At 47.1% G+C, this 20,885-nt stretch overlaps 1 protein-coding gene across 1 annotated transcript in view; it reads right to left on the reverse strand.

Annotated features, from left to right (window-relative positions):
- Positions 1–20,885, reverse strand: part of IGF1R (insulin like growth factor 1 receptor) — a 290,964-nt gene that overhangs the window by 35,335 nt on the left and 234,744 nt on the right. Inside the window, exons 6-13 of the mRNA XM_014849602.3 lie at positions 14,959–15,173; positions 12,830–12,956; positions 11,280–11,518; positions 8,742–8,909; positions 8,328–8,532; positions 2,912–3,195; positions 874–1,010; positions 235–394 (exon numbers count right to left, since the gene is read on the reverse strand). Of these exons, the coding sequence (XP_014705088.2) occupies positions 235–394; positions 874–1,010; positions 2,912–3,195; positions 8,328–8,532; positions 8,742–8,909; positions 11,280–11,518; positions 12,830–12,956; positions 14,959–15,173 (1,535 nt within the window). The remainder of the gene's footprint in view (positions 1–234; positions 395–873; positions 1,011–2,911; positions 3,196–8,327; positions 8,533–8,741; positions 8,910–11,279; positions 11,519–12,829; positions 12,957–14,958; positions 15,174–20,885) is intronic.

Below are 20,885 nucleotides of genomic sequence, written 5' to 3' on the forward strand. Positions count from 1 at the left end.
GAAGAGGGGCTCAGACCCTCGCCCTGCCCATCAGATGAGGTAGGGACTCCAAGCAGAGCAGCTCCCCAGCCTGAGCTCCCAGACCCGATGCTCACAGAAGTGCGACCCTTCTGAAAGCTGGCCAACTCTGTTCCAATGAAAATCAGAAAATCAGAGAGCCACGATGACCCAGGCTTCCCCAGTCCTGGCCCAACCTGCTTTCAGTTTTCCCAGCTACTCTCTCACAAGCCTTACTTTTGGCCGGGACATAGAAGAACACAGGATCAGTCCACGACCCATTTCCAGAGAGAGAGGTGGCCTGGATCCGGGCCGTATAGTTCCCAGGGTTGAGCCGGTTAAGCTTGGCCCCTCCATACTTCCTGTACTCCTGTCTGGATACACATTCTCGCTGATCCTGGGGGACATAAAACATACGTGTCAATTTTCCATAAACACAGGAGAAATGGGTGACTCCTTGTGCCCAGTCTCTCACTTCCTACCTAACAGCGATCCCAACTGCAATAAAAGGGAGGGGACCAAGTCTTAAACAGCAGTGCTCCAGAAACTTTAAGCACTTCCAAGTTTTGACCAAATGTGTTTTTTTGATCAAAAAGGGCTCCGGAAAGATTAAAAGTTATTAAGACAAATCCAGTCTATGCTGAAAGATCATTTTCTGCAACGAAAGAGTTTCCTGAGGGTGAGAACAAGCCCAGCTCCTCAGTATTCCTCAAAGAGCATGCAGCTGGTAGACAGACTCAGGTCCTCACTGACTTACCACCTCATTTTTTGGTTTTAAGTTGTGAGCTAACTGCGGGGAGACTTGTGTTGTATTGTAACATATGCTATCAACTGTCATGGAAACGCACCCCGACACGAACCATCCCCCAGCCTCACCTCGATTTGTGATCCATATTTTATTTCATACATTAGAATCAATCCATTGGGATTCTCAGGTTCTGGCCACTTTAAAAAGATGGAATTTTCAGGCCTTGGCTCCCAGGTCACCGGCCCAGGAATGTCATCTGCTCCTTCTGTGCAATAATTGAAACAAGCGGTAAAGTCGCATTTGGGTCCCCAGGGAGGGACACAAACGCTGAGGTAACCTAAGAATACCCTCCCCCAATACACACGTGCGGGACTGGGGGGACCATGGAAACTCTTCATGAGCTGGCTGCTTGCAGACAGCAGAGCTTTTGGAGTCAGAGCAATCTAATGATCTGTAAGCCTCCAGATGCCACAATACCCTCCCCTCCCCTCCGCCTCTCAACAAAAAAGCCTGCTATCAAGTACAGTAGGAAAATCTTGGCAACTTGAGTAACTTATTTCTGGTATTCAGCTTCCACAACCTGAAAAAAGAAACTACGTGATGCCATCAAACTCGAGCAGCATCAAAAAGGTGCTGAGTGAGCAGAAGCAGCAGCACTGAGCCTCCAGGCCGTGACACGGATCCCTCACAGTCTGCATCTGCATACAGCAAGTGCAATGTTTACGCAGGCATGAAGGATGGTCCACAGGCCCAGCCTGTGAGGAAGCTGCTAAGAAGCTGGTGCTGAGAGCGAGCTCTCGCTGCCGACATCAACTTCTCCAGCTGCTAGCTGAGGCTGGGGCTTGCTCTCTTGCTTGTGTTTCTTCAAGCAGTAAGCCAAGTGGCAAGCAAAAGTCACTGCAAGGTACAACCGGGAAAGGCTCTGAGAAATCAGCTGGTCTATGTCTTTCCTGGGAGAGTGAGGAAACTGAGGCCGGGGAGGCTGACAGCTGCCCCGAGGCACCCTGCACGTCAGTGCCAGCACTGCAGCCAGGAGGCCCCTCTCCCAGACTCCAGTCACTTCCGTGCTGTTTCTACCACCTGCTGCCTCCAGTGGGAAAGAGAACAGGGCAGGTCACCCATCCTTAAAGATGGATGGATGGCTGTCTGAGTGGCAGGCGGCTTCTAACTTACAAGGGGAAGCTGAAGACCAAACAAGCAGGACCAAAGGCTATTCCAGGAGGTGACCTTGAGCAGCAATGGTCACTCCAAATCAAGGCAGCTAACTGGGGATTTCACTGAATCTGTGAGAACTCAGGAGGGACTGGGCAAATTTACCTGTGCACAAATGGAGAAAAAGGGCTGTGGGAACGCACAATGTGAACCAGGTAGAAGGAGGAGAGTTGACCCTGAAGTGAGCTACCTGCATTTTTTTTTATGAAAGACCACATTGGCATTCAAGTCTTTTTTTGCTTTTTTAATTTTTTTGAGGAAGATTGACCCTGAACTAAAATCTGTTGCAAATCTTCTTTTTTTTTTTTTTTTTTCCTCCCCAAAGCCCCAGTACATAGTTGTATATCCTAGTTGTAATTCCTTCTAGTTCTATGTGGGATGCTGCCTCAGCATGGCTTGATGAGCAGTGATAGGTCCGCATAGAGGATTAGAACTGGTGAACCCCGGGGCTGCGGAAGCTGAGTGCGAGAACTTAACCCCTTGGCCATGGGCAGGACCCAGCTCCCTACTTTTGAGTACTTCGTATGGAGAGACTGGGATGGGGGTGATGTCACTATGAATGGACTCCATTCCCTGAGCTGCTAGTCTACCATGCTGCCTATGAATGACCATTCTTTTTTATTTTTATTTTTTTGAGGAAGATTAGCCCTGAACTAACATCTTCTGCCCATCTTCCTCTTTTTGCTGCTTTATATGTGGGATGCCTGCCACAGCACAGCTTGATGAGCAGTGCACAGGTCTGTGCCGGGAATCTGAACCACTGAACCCTGAGCCACTGAAGCGGAATGTGTGAACTTAACTGCTATGCCACTGGGCCAGCCGCTCATTCTTTAATAAGAAGGACTGAAGATAAGGGTCATTGCCCTGGGTGTCAGACTCCATGTCCATAAAGCATGATCTCCTCCACTAGGCTGTGACTCTGTTGGGAGTGGGGCTAGCTGGATCACACCATACCTGCAGGCATGGTTCTTGCAAAGACGAAGTTGGAGGCACTGCAGCCTAGCTTCTCAGCCTCGTGGTTACAGCTGTGGATGTCAATGCGGTACAAAGTGAATGGCCGGAGGTTAGAAATGACAGTCCTCTCCTTGTTGTCCACTCTGCTCTCAAAGAAAGGGTATTCTGTCTCCAGCTCCTCTGGGTCTGTGACATTGTAGGTGTCTGCCATCGTGGTGTTCCTGCTTCGGCTGGACATGGTAGTGTTGGCAATCTGCATGACATCTCTCCGCTTCCTTTCAGGTCTGCAAGGAAGAAAGAAACTTGGCTCGTGAGGGCTTCTGTCTCTTTTGTCTTTTCTATGGCTTAGGTTAGATTACCAAAAAGAAAAGAAAAGTCTTAACCATGGAATAAAAGGAGCTATTCAGCCCCCTTGGATAAGAATCAACAAACAATATGGGGATTTCCTTCCTCATTATTTATTTTGCTTTCTCTACTCTGTGAACCTCAGAATCATCACACAAACTGCCCCCTGGCTCCCAGAGAGGTTGCTCGATGATACTGAGGAGCACACAAACATCTTGGCCGCCCCTGGCATCCTGGCTGTTTCATCACAGTGTTGGTGCCGTCCGGTCCAGACATTATGGTTAAGCATTAAAGGTAACCAATCTACTGGCCACGCTAAGATTGATTACGGGTGAGGTGAGAGGTGAAGTGTGTGGTGCAGGCCCCAGAGAGAGGGGGCAGATGGGGCTCAAAGGCCTGTGACGGTGGCTTCTTTGAACCCCTGACTCTGGATAAAAAGCAAAGATGCTGGCAGTGAGCACTTGCTTGGACCCCCAGAACCTCCTCTCTGGGGTTCCCGCTGACCCTCCTCCTCCGAGGCCCTAGGGTCTGTATTTTTCACACTCTTGGAGGTCTTTTCCAGCCTGGCCTTGGCCCCCACTCAGCAGTCACCACCTGCGGCCTCCCCGAGGCCCTGCCATGAGAGGGGCAGTGTCACTGTCACGGATTTGAGTAGGGCTCGGAACAATAGCTACAAAAACAGGACAGCAAAGGGGATGCAGAAAGTCACTGAGGGAAGAATGTCTGCACCCAGAGGGCAGATGAGGCAGTCCAAAAAGCTGGAGGGGGACTCTTCCAGTGGCTGCTTTCATGGGATATGGAAAAAGGGCTTTTTGGCTCCCTCAGAGACTTTAAAAACAGGTTCCTAGCATTTATGGAACCAATAAAACAGAAAATGATAGTAAGCACCCAGACAAAGAAACAGGCACCCTCAGGTGAGCCACAGGAAACGGTGGGACCAGGGTGCTGTTCCTTCCACACTAGGTGATCAGCCAGCATCCCCCATCCTAGGAATAAGCAAAGGGCGGGGAGCAAATGGAACAAATCTCAACTGAGAAAGAAAGGTAAGAGCATGAGGAAATGAGAAAGCCTAGAAAATGAGAATGCTCTTCAGCTCTCACGTAGGGGAGAGAGAAGTTCCCACAGGGAGTCAGGCACCCAGGAAGCCATTCATGCTTCAATGGATACCCAGCAGGCTCCCCGTTGGCCCTCATTCACCCAGAAGTGAAAAACCTGGAAGGGGAAAGGAGAGGGCTTAGGGAAGGGTCCCTGGCTCCCCAGTCTGCCCAGCCCGAAGATTCTCCTGTAGGAAACACCGTCACCACCTTTGTGCAGTGACACACTGGGACCCACCAAAACTATGGACCATTCAACACAGATATGCTCATTCCACCAGGCAGAACCACAAGGTCAGGGTGTGTATTAAAGGCCCCACTGCATTTGCTTTCACAATATTGGGGGAAGAAGGGCTAGGAAATGAGGCTGATAATTCCCCATCCTCACACTCTACAAACGAACCAACCTGCCTGGAAGGGAAGGACACAAGAAACCACACTGATTGCTAGGGAGACCTTTTTTTGATGCCTAGCAGAACTAATTTCCTGCTTTCTTTTCAAAATCAACACAACACACAAAACCAGCACAACATCCACTTGCATCTATAAGTAAGAAGTTGCTTGGGTTTAATCCACTGCAAAATAATACTGTGTTAAAACCCCTCCCGCAGCCTCCACCCGCTTACCTGGGATTACACCATTAAGTTCACTTTTGGAGACAGCAAAGCTGCTACTACTGATACCAAGTCAGGGACTGGAGGGAGGGCAGCCACACAGGACATTATCAGGAAGGTACGGGGCAAGCAGAATGGTCCCTCTATGGTTCTTTATAAACAGCCACATTCCCAAATGGTGTGACCAACAGCAAATATTATCACCACTCCCAGCCCAGGATACAACCTACTCCTATGGGAAAACCTTTTACTCATCAACATCTGTTGAAATTTCAGTTATTTAACCCAAACTATGTGACTTAAAATACAAAGGCAGTGGTCAATGAAAGGCACTCACCACCAAATATTGACTCCAGAAAGTAACTTACAAACTCTAGCTTCCATCCTACTTCAAGACATATGGGACACGATGGACAATGTATAACACACTAAATCTGACTTGACTGGTTTTAGCCCCCAAATAAATTGTTCTTAGAATGAATTGAAAGAAATAAAAATCGTCTTTGGAGAATTGAGTTGTAACACAGAAAACCTTCCTTTATGATTCAGTCATTCTGTCACCTGGATACTCCTTTCGTCCGAATTTTGGTGGCAATTGTGTGGCTATCAGATTTATGCATCAGTAGGAGGCATGAAAAAAACCATGAAGTTCTCATAAACTGTGGCCTCTCATCATGGGCAAAATATGGTATCTATGTCCGTCCCATGAAAAGAGAGACTAGAAAGTGGACTTGTCTTAGGGAGAGAATGTCAGCGACGGATGCATGCATTCGTCAGGGGGAATTTAGCATAGAGGAAACTTCTTTTGAACTCAACAACATGAACACAGTGCATTAATAATATCTGAGTCAACCACAGCTCTGTCTACACATCGCTTGATCTTGTGTTCCACATCTGATGAGAAAAAAAAGGCACTGTCTTATAATACAAACTGAAAGCTAGGGGCCTTTTTAGCAAAACCTTTCCAAAGCCTGGACTCACAGCCTGAACCTCTGGCAGGTCAGTGGGACAAGAAAGCAACGTAGTCAACAGCCTTTGATGGAGAATAAACGGACAACTCCTGCCTAGCCAGTTTGGGGCGCTCTAAATTCACCCTTGCCTGTGTCCACAGGAAGTAACACTGGCGGAGCCTCTGCTGGCAGTGGGGGAATGGACCATGCTGAGAAGCAATGCCACGAAGGAAGGAGCCTTGGTGTGTGGGAAGCAAGGGCCAAGTCCCAAATAGATCCTTAATTAATTAGGATGTTGGAGAAGTCACTGGAGTTCTAGTTTTTAAACATCTTTGAGCTCTTTTCGTCCTCAAACTTTTTGATTCTTGAAACCACACACGATATACAGAACATCTGGACTAACACTTGAACCGAAGCCCTATAATCTGTCAGCAAACGGGAGATGTCACCTCTCGGTTCAGTGGTTTTAACTACTCGAGAGGACAGAAGGGGCAGAAAGCCACTAAGCAACGAACAGCTTCATTCTGAAAAGGAAATAGTGCCTCCAGCTCTAAAAGGTCTGTATTTCCTATTTGGGTGATTTTTCAAAGTAGGATGGCTGTCTCTGACTATTACACAAACACCAGGAAGGTCGCTTGATAGAAAAAAAATGTCACTTTAAAAATCATTTGTTTTACAACCTAAAAAAGCCTTTAAGGGCAGAGTGCCTATGGAGTAAACAGAAGCTACAGGCTGCTGGCGCCTCTCAGGGTCGGGGAGCAAGAAGAACGGTGAGACCATGCTGGGCAGTGGGTGGGCGGCTGGGCACCGTGGGGATCAGGAACCAGTGGCTCGTGGGCACAGTGCTCGTCTGAATCCAACTCCTCTGCCCAGATTTCAGGTGTGAGGTTGTTTCTAAATTTCTGCACCATCATCTTTCAGGAAAAAAAGGGAGCTGTGGGCCCCCACTCTGTTTCCCTCTCCTTTCCCAGACATTGCAAGGCTACCCTGCTGAACTTTCCTCTACTTTTTTTTTTTTTTTTACTATTTTTTTATTGTGCTAAAAATTATAAATGAAAAAATATATAACAAAATTTTGCCATGTTAACCATTTTTTAAAAATTTTAACTTTTTTTTTGAGGAAGATTAGCCCTGAGCTAACATCTGCCACCAATCCTCCTCTTTTTGCTGAGGAAGACTGGCCCAGACCTAACATTCGTGCCCATCTTCCTCTACTTTCTATATGGGACGCCTGCCACAGCATGGCTTGACAAGCAGTGCGTAGGTCCACACCCGGAATCCGAACTGGTAAACTCCGGGCTGCTAAAGTGGAATGTGTAAACTTAACCACTGCACCAGTGGGACAGCCCTGTCATGTTAACTATCTTTAATGTACAATTCAGTGTCATTGATTACATTCATAATGTTGGGCAACCATCACCACTATTTCCAAAATTTTTCATCACCGTAAACTGGAGAAGCCCTATATCCATTAAGGAATAACTCCCCGTTTTTCCCTCCTCCCAGCCCCTGGTACCCTTAATCTACTTTCTGTTGCTATCAATTTGCCTATTCTAGATATTTTATATATACGGAAACATACAATATTTGTCCTTCTTTCACTTAGCATAACGTTTCAAGGCTCATCCATGTTGTAGTCCATGATTCAGAATCTCATTCCTTTTTTTGGCTGACTAATATTCTATGGCATGGATATACCACATTTTGTTTATCCATCATCTATGGATGGACACTTGGGTTGATCTCAGCTTTTGGCTGCTGTGAATAGTGCTGCTTCGAACATTTACTTTCCTCCACTTTTGTCCCCACTTGGCAGAAACTGAGACTGGAGAAGGGGCTGCTTTACTTTGAGAAGCTGTCTTCTGCACTGCTTCCCAAACCTGGTTGTCAAGGATGCCAGTGGCACTTGGTTCTGTTTCGAAGTTGGGCCCCTTTCAAAATTGTGATTTTTCTCCCTCTTGCTTTACTCGTCCTTGGCCAGATGAGACAGGCAGTACGGAGAAGTGGGAGCAGCAGAAAGGGGCTCAAATCTCAGCTTTTACCCACAGGGCTCCATGAGCAAAAGCAGGTGGTTTCAGCTCTCTGAGCTTCATTTCCCCGTCCCTATAGCAGAGAGCCCACCTGCCCTCTGCAGGAGGCTATGTGACTGAGAGGCAGCTGCACCTGTCAAGCCGCCGTCCCCAACAGCATGTGCCCCCAAGAGCATGTGCCCCGAGCCCCCTTCCCCTTAGGGCAAACCAGTTTCCACAGGAACCACTTGACGAAACTGATATCCTATTTTGTTGTTCCCTCCTTGAAGGCTACTGAGTCTTGCCCCAAGGTTGCTGACCTACAAACTACCAGGGTGGAGAGACGGCACCAGAACCTGCCTGAGGAGCACCAGCCTGGAGACATTCTCAAATGACAGTGGTACCTGGGCACAAAGATGGAGTTGTGCAGGAAATTCTCAAAGACTTTGCGGTACTCGGCTTCCTCCTTCTCGGCCTGCTTCTCGGCTTCGGTTTTGGGGCAAGCACAGCAAGGCCCTTTCTCTCCACCACACACTTCGGTCTTGGGATTCTCCGTCACCTCTTCAACATCAATGGTGCCATCGGCATACTTCCTGATGGGGATTTTGTCTGCTCAGAAGAGAGAAGCCCAATGAGAGTGGAAATGAAAGCCAAGTTACACAAGCCTGAGAGGAAAAATAATAGCCGTCAGCACCTTCAATCAAGAACGTAGCTGGTTTGCAATGAAGGGTTTAAACTGATATGTGGAATGTCGGGGCTTGCATACGTTCAGACAATGGGAGGTCACAGTTACAGGGCTCCCCACCTCCCATCTTTACCTTTGGAGCAGTAATTGTGCCGGTAAAGGTAGCTGTCCTGAGGCTGTCGCTGCCATCTCACGATGTAGTAACTCAGGTTGCCGTTGGGCAGAGAGGGTGGGTTCCACTTCACAATTAGCTGAGAAGAGGAGTTTGATGCTGAAAGAACATCCAGGGGGATGGAAGGAACTGGAAAAGGGGACAAAGGGCAGTTCAGAAAATGAAATGAACCCAAGACCCGGGTTCTCAGGTCCTCAACACAAACCAACAAGGAGCTGAAAGTTTGACCTGGATAAGAAAACAGCAGTGAACACTGAAGCACAAAATGAAAACTGAGCCTTGTTTCGAAACAGTATGGATTTAAATGCCAACATTTCCCTTTATAATATCTATTCTCAGGTAATCTCTGTGGAAACAAACATTACTGAGCTGCAAATGGAAAAGGTTGTGGGGGCACACCAATGTTAGAACGGAGGACTTAAAACCTACAGCCAATTCAAACACTTGACTTTTCTCATTTATTACAACTGCCATTCTCCAAAATGTTCAACGTCGGTAGTTTTAGCAAGTGGTAAAACTGACTTGCATTTCACCTGAGAATTTTGAATCTCTGATAAAAATGGCAAGAAATCAAAATGCAAGGAGGAAGTTAAAAAGGAGCAAGTTAAAAAGGAGCTGGAGTGTGTGTGCATGTGTGTGTGTGCCCGTGCACATGTGTGTAAGTGGGCTTGGAGGAAAAGGCAGTGTAAAAGGCCTGGAAGTCTACAATTCTACAGTCACGCGTCAATGGAACGACAGAGACACAACTATCAAATGCAGTTTAAAAACTCAAATTTCAAGCAAAGGACTCTGTTACCAGCAAAAGAATATTGATTTACAGGCAAAGCTTCACTTACTGGTAAGTAATCTGGTCAAGCTTTATTTACTACTGCACCCGCCCCCAACCCCAAACCCAGAGCTGATCTATATATAAAGGGAAAATGCATCCCAGGACCACTGAAATCTTACTCTCATTGGGCTCACAAGAAAACACCAATTTTGGTGGGTTTTCCAAAGTGCAAGGGACACCTCCACTGTATGTCGCCTAAGCAACATGGTCATCCAAGCCGCTTTTAAAATTTCAAGGGGGTGAACAGGTTAAGGGTGCTTTAAGGTACATAATATTATACACAAACTTCTGAACACCTGTAAGGAATGACACTTTAGGGGAAAAGTCGTAACTAATGCTAGCCTTTTCAGGGGAAACATAACCACTGGATGCTCGGCCACTTCCAGGTTTCCAAAAATAAGTCTTTCAGAAACAAACAGGTTACCCCTGGATGTTTCAGTGGTAAGTGTCACAAACAAGCAGAGGCAAAGGACCAAGTTATCCTTTGTTCCCACCACTTGTAAAGACAGGGACCAAAACATGGTATACTGACTCAATTTGTACAGTGCTTTGTTTTCTATCTTTGGGGAAGGCAAAAGGTTTCTTAAGAATTTGTCATAATAGGGTAAGATTCTCATTTTTCCTGAACTGGCTACAGTAAATTGCTGGGAAGCGTTACTTCCAAATTTTAGGAAGAACAACTTATTTTGTTGCCTTTGAGCCTCTGCTACACCACCCCACATCCAGGATCAGAAGTCTGTGCCAGATTTATTTCTATAAACACTTTATGGTCAGTGACATAATCGTGGCCACTCACAGGATCATGGAGCCGGAGCACGGGAGGGGAGGAGGAAGCAGGAGTGCACAAGCAAAAGGTTTTCTCCACCAGCACTTTCTCCTCACCCTCTGTCATTTAAACTTATTTCGTGCTAGCTTATAGCTATTTTAAAACAGCCTACCTGTTCTAACAGTGGCCATCAACCAAAAATGTTTATCGGTGTGTTTAAAAATGACGTGCATTTTCCTACTTCTAAACTGGTTTTTATATACTTGGAAAATATACAAAATGTTTCCTTTCATTAGCTCCAGATTCTGGAGTTGAGAAATGAGGTGGTTTAGAAGATGAAGATAGAGGAGAAGGAGGAACACTTTCATCAGTGAATACTCTGAATGTCCACCAAATACTGTCGGACATGTTCCAACTTTTGTTGACCTCCTTGGAACCCCAGCTGCTACAGAACTAAGATGGAAAACCAATGAGCCATGTGAGGTAACGGGAACACCAATCAGCATGTTTTCAGTTCCCAGATGTTCAACTATCAAAATAAACCAGAAGGGCAGCCATAGGGGGCTGTATCCTAGCTGGACCTTCCAACCAAACCCACCTAGGACCCTGGAGGACATTTAAAAGGCAGAGAGCGTGAGGCCCATTGGCCCAGGCAGACAGACAGACAGACGATGGAAGATGGTACCAAGTCCAGAAAATGGGCCGGAAGAGCCTAGGGTATTGGCAGTGGGAAAAAGAATGTGATATGGTACTATAAACTGACAAGACAGACAAAAGACAGACTGGCCCAGGACAGAGAGAGACAATAGGCACATTCACTGTGAGCCCTATGACTACATCTTGTAATAAGTAAAAACAGTGAGCTCATGAGGAAGTATGGGATGGCGGGGCGGTGTGGGGATACCTGAAGCATTGGTGCGAATGTACAAGATTTCACTCTTGGCCCCACGAATGTGGTCGTTCTCTACCATGGTGAGAGTCACGGCCTTGACGTAAACGGCGTACTGCGTCCAGGGCTTCAGCCCGTGCAGTAGAATGCCAGGCTCGACGTCCTTGTTGGGAGGGAGGTCCACATCCACCATGTTCCAGCTGTTGGAGCCACAGGCATCCTGCCCATCATACTCTGTGACGTTTTTAAAGGGTCTGAAAGACAATCGATAAAGCTCAGAGAATGTTTTAGGGCCCTGACATCAAAGTTCCCAGAAACCTTCCCCAGGGGCCTAGCACATCACACTTTCTATAATGGGAATTCTAAATAAAACAAATGATCAATTAGATTTTTATAGAAGAATAAAATTAAGCAACTGGACCACAGTTACGTATGTAATTGAATACTCTGCCCCAGAAAGAGTAAGTTCTATAGTTACTGGGATTGAAAACACTGCTCCTTAAAAATATACACAAACTCTATTTTCCTCTCTTCACCATTAAGAAAAAACAAGCAGTCATTTAATGCAAACATCCAGCTATTGATAAAGGATAACTTTTGGAGAAAAATGACTTTGCTACAGAAAAACAACTTCTAAAATATAGCTTCCAAAATCTAATTTGCTCACAAACAATTCTGATTACTTAAGTATCTTCAAATATTTAGTTTCCAGATTGTCTGAGAAACTAGCATCAACTCCTTGGTGAAATGACTAGCCGACATTGCCAAATGGTAATGTAGGACTATCAGAGAGAAGAGAGTATTTTGCACAGATGCATGGATGGTCAGGAATTCTGTAACTGTCAGATGAAAGGGCTGGACAGCCGCTGGCTTCTGAAACAGACATTAACATATCCGTCCCGGTCAGCGTGATGGAAGACCATGAGTGACCCCCATATACAGGAACACTGAATGCCTAATAATCCTGAGCCCCACTATTTTCATCACTAGGACCCTTCCCTGGGCCCCAGGTCCAGCAGGAGAAAGGGTATCAGCTGCTGTCACTGGTGGCTCTGGTTCCAGCTCTGGGGAAGCCAAGCTCCCAGGAAAGAGACCTACGGGGTAAGGAGGGTGACTGAGTAGACTGGGAGAACCACCTGGATACAGGAGGCAGAGGAAGGAGGTGGAGACTAAGAAGAGCTGCCCTCTGGAGGAGTAAGTCATGGCTGCTTAGGCAGGCGAATGTCATCGGAAGGCTCCAGAAAAGCCCCCAGTAGATTTTATGAGAAATCACGAAAGGTTCAAGACATGAAGGTCAGTCTCTCCATTGTCTCCTTCCTTGTCTGGAGGGCTCATGACCTAGAGCAGAGGGCCACACCCTGGGAGGGGCCCATGTATAGAGGGACATGAGTGAGATGCTGGACCTGTCCAGTCATCGCTTCAAGGGGAGCCATTTCCCCCTTTGTAGCTGGCACTGGTGGTGATGGACATCACATGACAGCCAAGGGAGGCGATGAGGATGAAACAGAGACCTCCCCACCCACAGCCCTGCCAACAGAAGCGTGTCACCAAGCACAGAAACTCACGCCTCTTTGTAGTAGACGGTGAAGCTGATGAGGTCCCTGTAGTCAGGGGGCCGGTAGCGATGCCAGGTTATGATGATGCGATTCTTCCACGTGGTGGTGGAGGTGAAGTGCAGGACATCACTCTCACCTGGGCACAGGGGCGCACAGTGAGTGACAGAGATCAACGTTCTTTTCCTCCATATGTCTGAGAAGTTGCTTGTCCTGCACTATTTCCCTCTTCTCCAAAGCTGGCTGTGCACGCTAATTCCCCTTCCAGACTTCTCAGTGGCTTTCTTATCCTACTAAGGACTCAAACACTACTATGTGGAGCTCCAAGGGGCTCGCTCCTTTGTTTTAGTGCACTTGGGTGCACTGGACGTGAACCTGTGGGTGATTCTTTACATGGAGAAGGACCGCTTAACTGAACAAGGTAGCCTTATCTTTCTGCGGATCCCTAAGACGAGGGCTAACGAGAGGACCAAAGAAGGTGAGAGCAGACCTTTACACCAGGCGGAACCTTCTTAGGTATCATGGCACCTTTCTGCAGTTGTGGATATCTGCCTGCCCTTGCGCAACCACCAAGGACAGGTAACAGACCAGGCTGCCACAGAGCGGAACTTTCCCTAGTCTCAGCTTGGGATCAAACTGGAAGGACACAGGCATGACTAGCACTGACATACAATGGGGAATGAACCAGCACGGACAAGACAATTCATGTGGTGAGGGCTTCTGCGCTCTGAGGGAAGTAAGCCTTTGCTGGTGAGGGGACACTGCCACGAGCCCCCTCTTGCTCCTCTGACTGGATTCAAACTGCATTGAGAACCAGGGAAGAACTGATGGCTGCCTCCCCACATGGAAAGCGAAAGTCTCCTACGAATTGTCCTTTCCCTCTTATTTGCCTGAATCCCAATGTGCACGCAGTAGGTGAAGCAGAGAGGCTAAAGGCAGTTAAAAACTGGAAGTCTGTGGGCAAAATGTGCTGGACTGAGATCGGAGAAATGTTGCAGTTCCTGCTAAAGTGTTATTTAGAGAGAAAACATGATTTTGTTTTCAAGGGAAAATAAATGGCTACTGTAGTCATAGTCTGACAGGTCAGCCTGGCTGACTCTAAGGAGGAGAATGCTTTGAAAATGCTCCGACACATCCGTGTCTGCTGCGGTTTGAGCAGGGAGTGCAGCAGGGGCCGCGGCGCAGACCGCGAGGGAGAAGGCACTGGCTGTGAACATGCTCTCCAGCTCTGCGTCGGGTTCTCCCCTCTAAAAATTCTTTCTGAGCAATGTGAGTGTCTGCCGGACAGACCCAGACAGCAGGGAAACAAACCAAAGTCAAATGGCTATCCTCCCCCTACTGTGCCTGTGAGTGTGTGAGTGTGTGTGTGTGTGTGCATGTCTGCAAATCATCCTTGATCATATAAATTACTCCATTTTTTTCTAATACTTTCCCTTTATTAAAAGCCCATGATGGAGAGACAATTTACTTTTATAACCCCACCCTGCCAAACAGAAACCGACATTTTTAAAAGCAGTTCTATATACAGGGTTAGACGAAAAACACACTGTTGTATCTCAGATATAAGACCTCAAAGTAAAAGTCGTCTAACCAGTGTGAGATTATAATTATCTTGTTCTAAATTTAAAACGCAGTATCAATTCAGGGAGGCAGGCTCTCTCCATCTTTTTCACGATGTGGTAGGAGCAAGGAGGAGGCTGAGCTAGGGAGAAGGACTCGCAGCCACGGGGGCTGGGCTCATAGCTGAGCCCCTTCTGCTCTCAGGCCTCCCCTCCACTCTGTGGGAAAGGGAGGGCCGAACTCACTTCCCCCAGGCCTGGAAGGAAACCCTTCCCTGAAAAGTACTCTGACTGTACACCTCTGTGTAAAAAGACATTTAACTTTTTGCATTTTGTAAGCCCTCCTTTAAATCCTGAGTAAGAACCTATTTATAAATAGTATATAGACGCTAAGGGAAGTTTACAAACACGAATCTGTCATGGATCTTCCCACTATTGCCTTTGAAGATACACATGTAAGAGCAAAGTGTTGGTCAAGGAGGCCTTGTGTCCCTCCAAGTAAAACAAGGAGGGGGCCGCAAATAGAAACCACGCTCTAGATCGGCGGAGGGTCACTTGATGAGGACCCTTGGGTTCACTCACAGGAGGCTCTCTCTCCGTTGTTCCTGGTGTTGATGTCCCCTTTGCTCTGGCGCCCTTTAGTCCCCGTCACTTCCTCCATGCGGTAAATTTCGGAGACACACAATTTGGGATTGAAAGCGAAGTACATTTTCCCAGCTTTGATGGTCAGGTTGCGGTGGTCCCAGTCCCACAGCTGCTGTAAGTTCTGGTTGTCGAGGACGTAGAAGGAGTAATTCCTAGAAGCACAAAGATCCGCATCAGCACCTCTGCCTTCTTCCATCACCCACCCCAGTCTGCTGGCCACCCCCCCTCAGGTCCTCTCTTCATGTGCCTCCAGAATACAGTGCCTTTGCCAATGAGAGACTTAGTTATTAATGGTATATGAGAATGGATAGTTACTGTTAACAATGGCAAGAGTATGATTCAAGGACAATATACTGAAATCGATAAGGTGCTAATTAATGATCTCTATTACCAATAAATAATGCTTCTCACAGTGGAGGATGTTACTCAAATCATCCCCTAGAAATGCCTTTGGTTATTTCTCTCAGAGCAGAGTATGTACAATGCGCCTGAAATCAGTCCATGGGAGAGCAGACATGCTCTGCTACTCAACTGGAACAGCTTACAGATTTGCTGTAGAAAAGTCTCCCGCTATCCTTGGGGGTAAATCCCATCTGCCAGCAGCAGCATATAATGGGACAGGGAGACAGACTTGGTGGTGGTGAATCCCTCCGCCAGATTCACCCCACCCTGAAAAGCCCCAGCCTCAGTCCCTGCAGAAGGTGGGGTAGGAAAAATGGCCCCTGATGGGCAGTCCTCCAGGGCCACCCATCCAGGCAACAGCGACTCAGCGTCCAACACAAGTTTAGTGTGCAAAGTGTACAAAGCTTGTTTTCAGAGCGCTGAGCCCCATCCCCAGAGTTTCTGCTTAGTAGGTCTGGGTGGACTGAGAATCTGCATTTCTAACCAGCGCCCAGGTGATGCTGACACTGCTGGTACTGCGAGCACACTTGGAGAAGCTCTGGTCTAACAGATGCTGAGCACCAATGAGGGGCTGGAGGTCCAAAGCTGACCAAGGCAGATGTGGGTCTTGCCCCTAGCGGATGGACACAGAAGCAGCAGACCCAGCTGCCCACTGAAGGAATGATGAAAGGGCAGCCAGCATTGGCAGCAGCGACCTCTGGCTACCTGGAGAGAAACCCATACCTGGGGAGGCAGTGAGCAGACAGCTATAGCTTGGGGGTCTAGAGAAAGATCCTTGCAGTACACCGTTTTCTACAGGTCCCCCAGGAAACCAGGCAGACAGGGCCATGGCTGCCCACCTGAGACCTCCGTGCTGAAAGGTCTGCTTCCCACGGACCTCGAATCCTTCCTCTCCCCTCCTGCTCCTCAGCCTCAGTTTCTTTCTGGAGCTCACTCAAGCACTTTACACAAAACTGAGTCTAGGAATTGGTGTAGCACTCTGAGTTATTTCTAAGATCTACTCACAGATCCAACACGCAAACAGCAGAGAAGAAAGGATCCCTGGCCTCCTTCCAGAGCCAGGGTAGCCAGGACAAAACAGAAGCTGGAAGCCCTCCTCTGCCCTGGGGGCTGTGTCCATCAGGCACCTCTCTGCACCTGGTTAGCGTCTTCCCTTACACCCACACCAGGACCTCTACACGCCTGGTCAGTCCTCAGCCTGAGTCTCATTCATTTAGAGCAAAGCAGAAGTGATGGTTACAACGCTGCCAAGCAGACACTTCACATTTCCCTGGGAATTCACAAGGGAGTTCAGACGGAAGGAAGTTCGAGACGGGGAGCCAGGACAAGAAATGCCATTAATGAGCTGCTTGGCCATAGGCAGGTCACTTAGTGCTTTCTGTAGCCCCATTTACTCACTCGCAGGACAAAAAGGGGCATGAAGAGGTGTCATCTGAGCTCCCTGTCGGCTTTAAGAGTCCAAGACCCTAATGCCCAGCAGGAGGTACAGAGCTGAGGTGGAATCTGCCCCACCAGCCTGAAGCCCAACCCCTCGGCGAGCACTGGACCCCGTCCACACATGCTTGGCTGTTGGGGATGGGAGCCCTGCCTGCACAGGGGTTCAGTGAGCCAAGTGTGTCCAAAGGCGGTGCCTCTGAAACCAAGCCAGGCTCCTCACAAACCCACCTTGAGGCCTCTTGACACATTCACAGCCACCAAAGCAAGTGGCAAAAACCTGCAAGTCAACAATCCTTTCCTTTCAGTAAGAGCTTATTCCCTAACACATACATCTACTGGAAAAGGAATGTAAAACACTGCCCAAATGAATCTAGACGTCAAATAGGCAACACAAGGCCACGTGTGCAGGCAGGAAGCACTGAGAGATGGCAAGGTGAGATCTGCCAGCCCTCAGGACAGTCCCCACCCACGTCTACTCTCCTTCGCTGCCAGGCTGCAGGTGACGCCAGAAGGCAGAAGGATTCGTGCAGTCGTACAACTGAAGGAGGGTTTACAGGTGGAAATAGATGTCTCCTATTATAGGCCCCTTCTTGCCCATGGAATATTTCCAAAACTGAAGGACATTCTGCAGCATCAGTACTCACCCCAATGGGTCTAGCTGCTCAGGTTCCTGAGCTGGCCACACAGGACAAAATCTCTTTGTTGGTGCAGAAACTTCTGGGCTGGGAGTAAGGGCCAATTAACCAGGCCAAACTTCTGTCTCAACCCAGGATGAGGCTTCTTTTTGGTAAACTAATTTCGCTAGCAGGGCACAGAACTGTACTGAAAATACCTTCTGAACAAAACACACTTCTCTCCAGGGGAGGAAGCATGAATTATAAATCAGGAATGTGACAAATGAATGGCAGGCATACTGAAATTCTGTGTATGTGATTAATCACTTTGAAAAGCAAGATTATCTTTTTACAGTAAACACAAACATTTTTACAACACTGAGAAGGCCTGGAGCCAGGATACCAATATCAATAAAACCCAGGCGTTATGGAGCCTGTGTAAGCAACAGAAAGATAAAAATAAAACCCTCGTCAAAATAATAATCAAGCCATTCATGAGCTGCCTGTCAATACTGCTCTTGTTTTTCCAACCCCAGCTTGGGGCCTGGCTCCCCTCAAATTCCTCCTATGATTAGGTGAGAATTAAGAGATGGCAGAAGACAGAGACTTGTCTGCACATCTTCAACACACACACACACACACACACACACACACGCTTAGGTTTTCATTGTTTCCTAAAGGAAATGGCTATTTATGCCAATCACTCGGTAAATGTGATTTTCTAATTGTTTCTAAGCTTACTGCATTTCCATTCAAAGAGTATTTTAAAAAATTAAGTTATTCGTTTATTTTTATAAAGCTTACGTAGGCTCCATGGTGCCTGGGTTTTATAGATATTGGAATCGTGGCACCCAGCCTTCTAATGTTGCAAAAAACGTTTGTGTTGTACTTGCGTAGGCCCCATCAGCCAAAATGCATACCAATGGAGGCAGGCTGGGAGTGGTTGGTTATCTCCTTGAGGACATCTATATACTATCTGTACTGATATTCTAAATGCCTGGCATATATTATACACTCAACTGTTTTATTTATGGCTCCAGTCTTGGGGCCGTCTTACCTCTGAATTATCAACACCACCACCTTCCTGCCTGCTCTGATGAACAGCAAGAAGGATCAGGAAGCAAAGGAAGGCAAAAGCATTGGGGATTGATGTGGTACTTAGAAGACAGCCTGGCATCCAAGGTTCAGAGCACTGCATTTGGGAATTCAAAGATCAGGATCTGACTGTCACCTCCACCACTTACTAAGCAACAACTCTAGGCAAAGTATTTATTAGGCTTCTCCCAGGCTGGGTCAAATGGGCCTGAGGGTGAGGTCTCCAGCCTGTGGAGGTAGGAAGGGACATTCCCCGCTTTCCAGCCCTTGCTGATAAATTGAAAAAAAAAATCTGCAGGGGCTGGCCCGCTGGCATAGTGATTAAGTTCGCGTGCTCAGCTTCAGTGGCCCAGGATTTATGGGTTTGGATCCTGGGTGTGGACCTAGCACTGCTTGTCAGCCCACGCTATGGCAGCATCCCACGTAAAATAGAGGAAGACTGGCACAGATGTTAGCTCAGCGACAATCTTCTTCAAGCCAACAGAGGAAGATTGGCAACCGATATTAGCTCAGGGCCAATCTTCCTCACACACATACACACAAAGTCTGCAAATACACAACCGATCATTCCCTTTCACTTCGCAGAGGAGAACCATGGCCTCTTTCCGGTTGTCTCTAGGGGGCATCAGAACCCAGCACATGGGGGCCTTCTCCAGCATCCGAGCAATCTGTAACTGATACAGGACTTGGCCTTTTCACAGATGCTGCTTTTAACCCATCTGCAATGGGCTGCTTTACACCACATCCAGTTTTCCCCAAATCCAATATTTACACCAACCTTGGGGGCTCAGCAAGGGGGGACTTTATATTTAAGTAACACAAGGTACCAGATACTCGGAAAATGTTTCCTCTTTGAGTGTTTTTAAAGTAGCTTTACTGAGGTATAATTTTGCTGTTAGTGCCATCGAGTTGATTCCGACTCCTGGTGACCCTGTGTATAGCAGAGCAGAACCCTGCCTGGTCTTTTTGTGCCATTCTCTCACCTTCTGGCACTCTATCAGACAATGCTCTGCTGTTACTCACAGGGTTTTCATGGGCAGAAGAAGGCAGCCAGGTCCTTCTTCCAAGTCTGTCTTAGTCTGGAAGCTCTGCTGAAACCTATCCACCATGGGTGACCCTGCTGATATTTGAAATACCAGTGGTATAGCTTTCAGCATCATAGCCACATGCAGCCACCACAGTGTGACAACTGACAGACGAGTGGTGTGGTTCCCTGACCAGGAAACAAACCCAGGCCATGGCAGTGAGAACACTGAATCTTAACCACTAGACCACCGGGTCTGATAATTTACCTACCAAAGAATTAACCATTACAAGTGTACAGTTCTGCGCTTCAGTAAATTTATACAGCTGTCCAACGATCACCACTATGCAGTTTCAGAACACTTCCATCATGTCAAACTTCTCTCATTCCCGATGGTGGTCAATCTCCCATCCCATCGCCAGCCCTCACTGATCTACTTTCTATCTCCATAGTTTTGCCTTTTCTCGAAGTTACATATTAATGGAATCATACAATGCATAGCCTTTTGTGTCCAGCTCTTTCACTTAGCCTAATATTTTTGAGGTTCGTCCATGTTGTTACATTATTGTTGAGCAGTATTCCATTGTGCCACATTTTGTTATCCATTCATCTGTTGATGGACATTTGGATTGTTTCCAGTGGGTTTTTTTGGGGGAGGGGCTATCATGAATAATACTGCTATGAACATTCACACACAAGTCTTGTGTAGGCACGTTTTTATTTCTCTCGGGTAGACACTGGGTAGAGCCTAGAACTGCTGAGTCACATGGTCAAATGTATATTTTTTAAAAGTCCCAGAGAAGTGTTCAAGCACAACCCTGTTGCACCTAATCGTAAAGCTGCAAAGGCAGAATGAAACCCTGAGTGTTGCAAAGTCAAGCGGTGGGGACATGAGCATAGAGATACCTCAATGCAGCCAAGAATTTCAATTCTTACAACCCACCACTTTCACCTACTTTTATTCTTTTCAGAGCTTTTCCTTGGTGGCACCAAAAAATCTGAAATTTTAACTCCTGATTTAGCTGATGACGTCAAAAATAAGGTTGTCCAAATAAGAGCATTTGCAGATATCAGAAATATTCTTATTCAAGGCCTTAAAAATGAGCCATTTTATAGAAATTTTGCACGTGTATTACAAAATCTGCTTCCTTCTTAAATAGCAGAAGAACCTTGGTGTTCTTAATGTTTAAAGTTATTACTCTAGAAACACATCACATTAACAGAGTTGAGTGATGCCCTCAAGAAAACCCTGGCTGTCTGAGTTCTTCTGGACAAACCAATGCTGTCTGAGC

This window comes from Equus asinus, chromosome 2, assembly GCF_041296235.1.
Source record: "Equus asinus isolate D_3611 breed Donkey chromosome 2, EquAss-T2T_v2, whole genome shotgun sequence".
In the NCBI taxonomy this organism is placed as follows: Eukaryota; Metazoa; Chordata; class Mammalia; order Perissodactyla; family Equidae; genus Equus; species Equus asinus.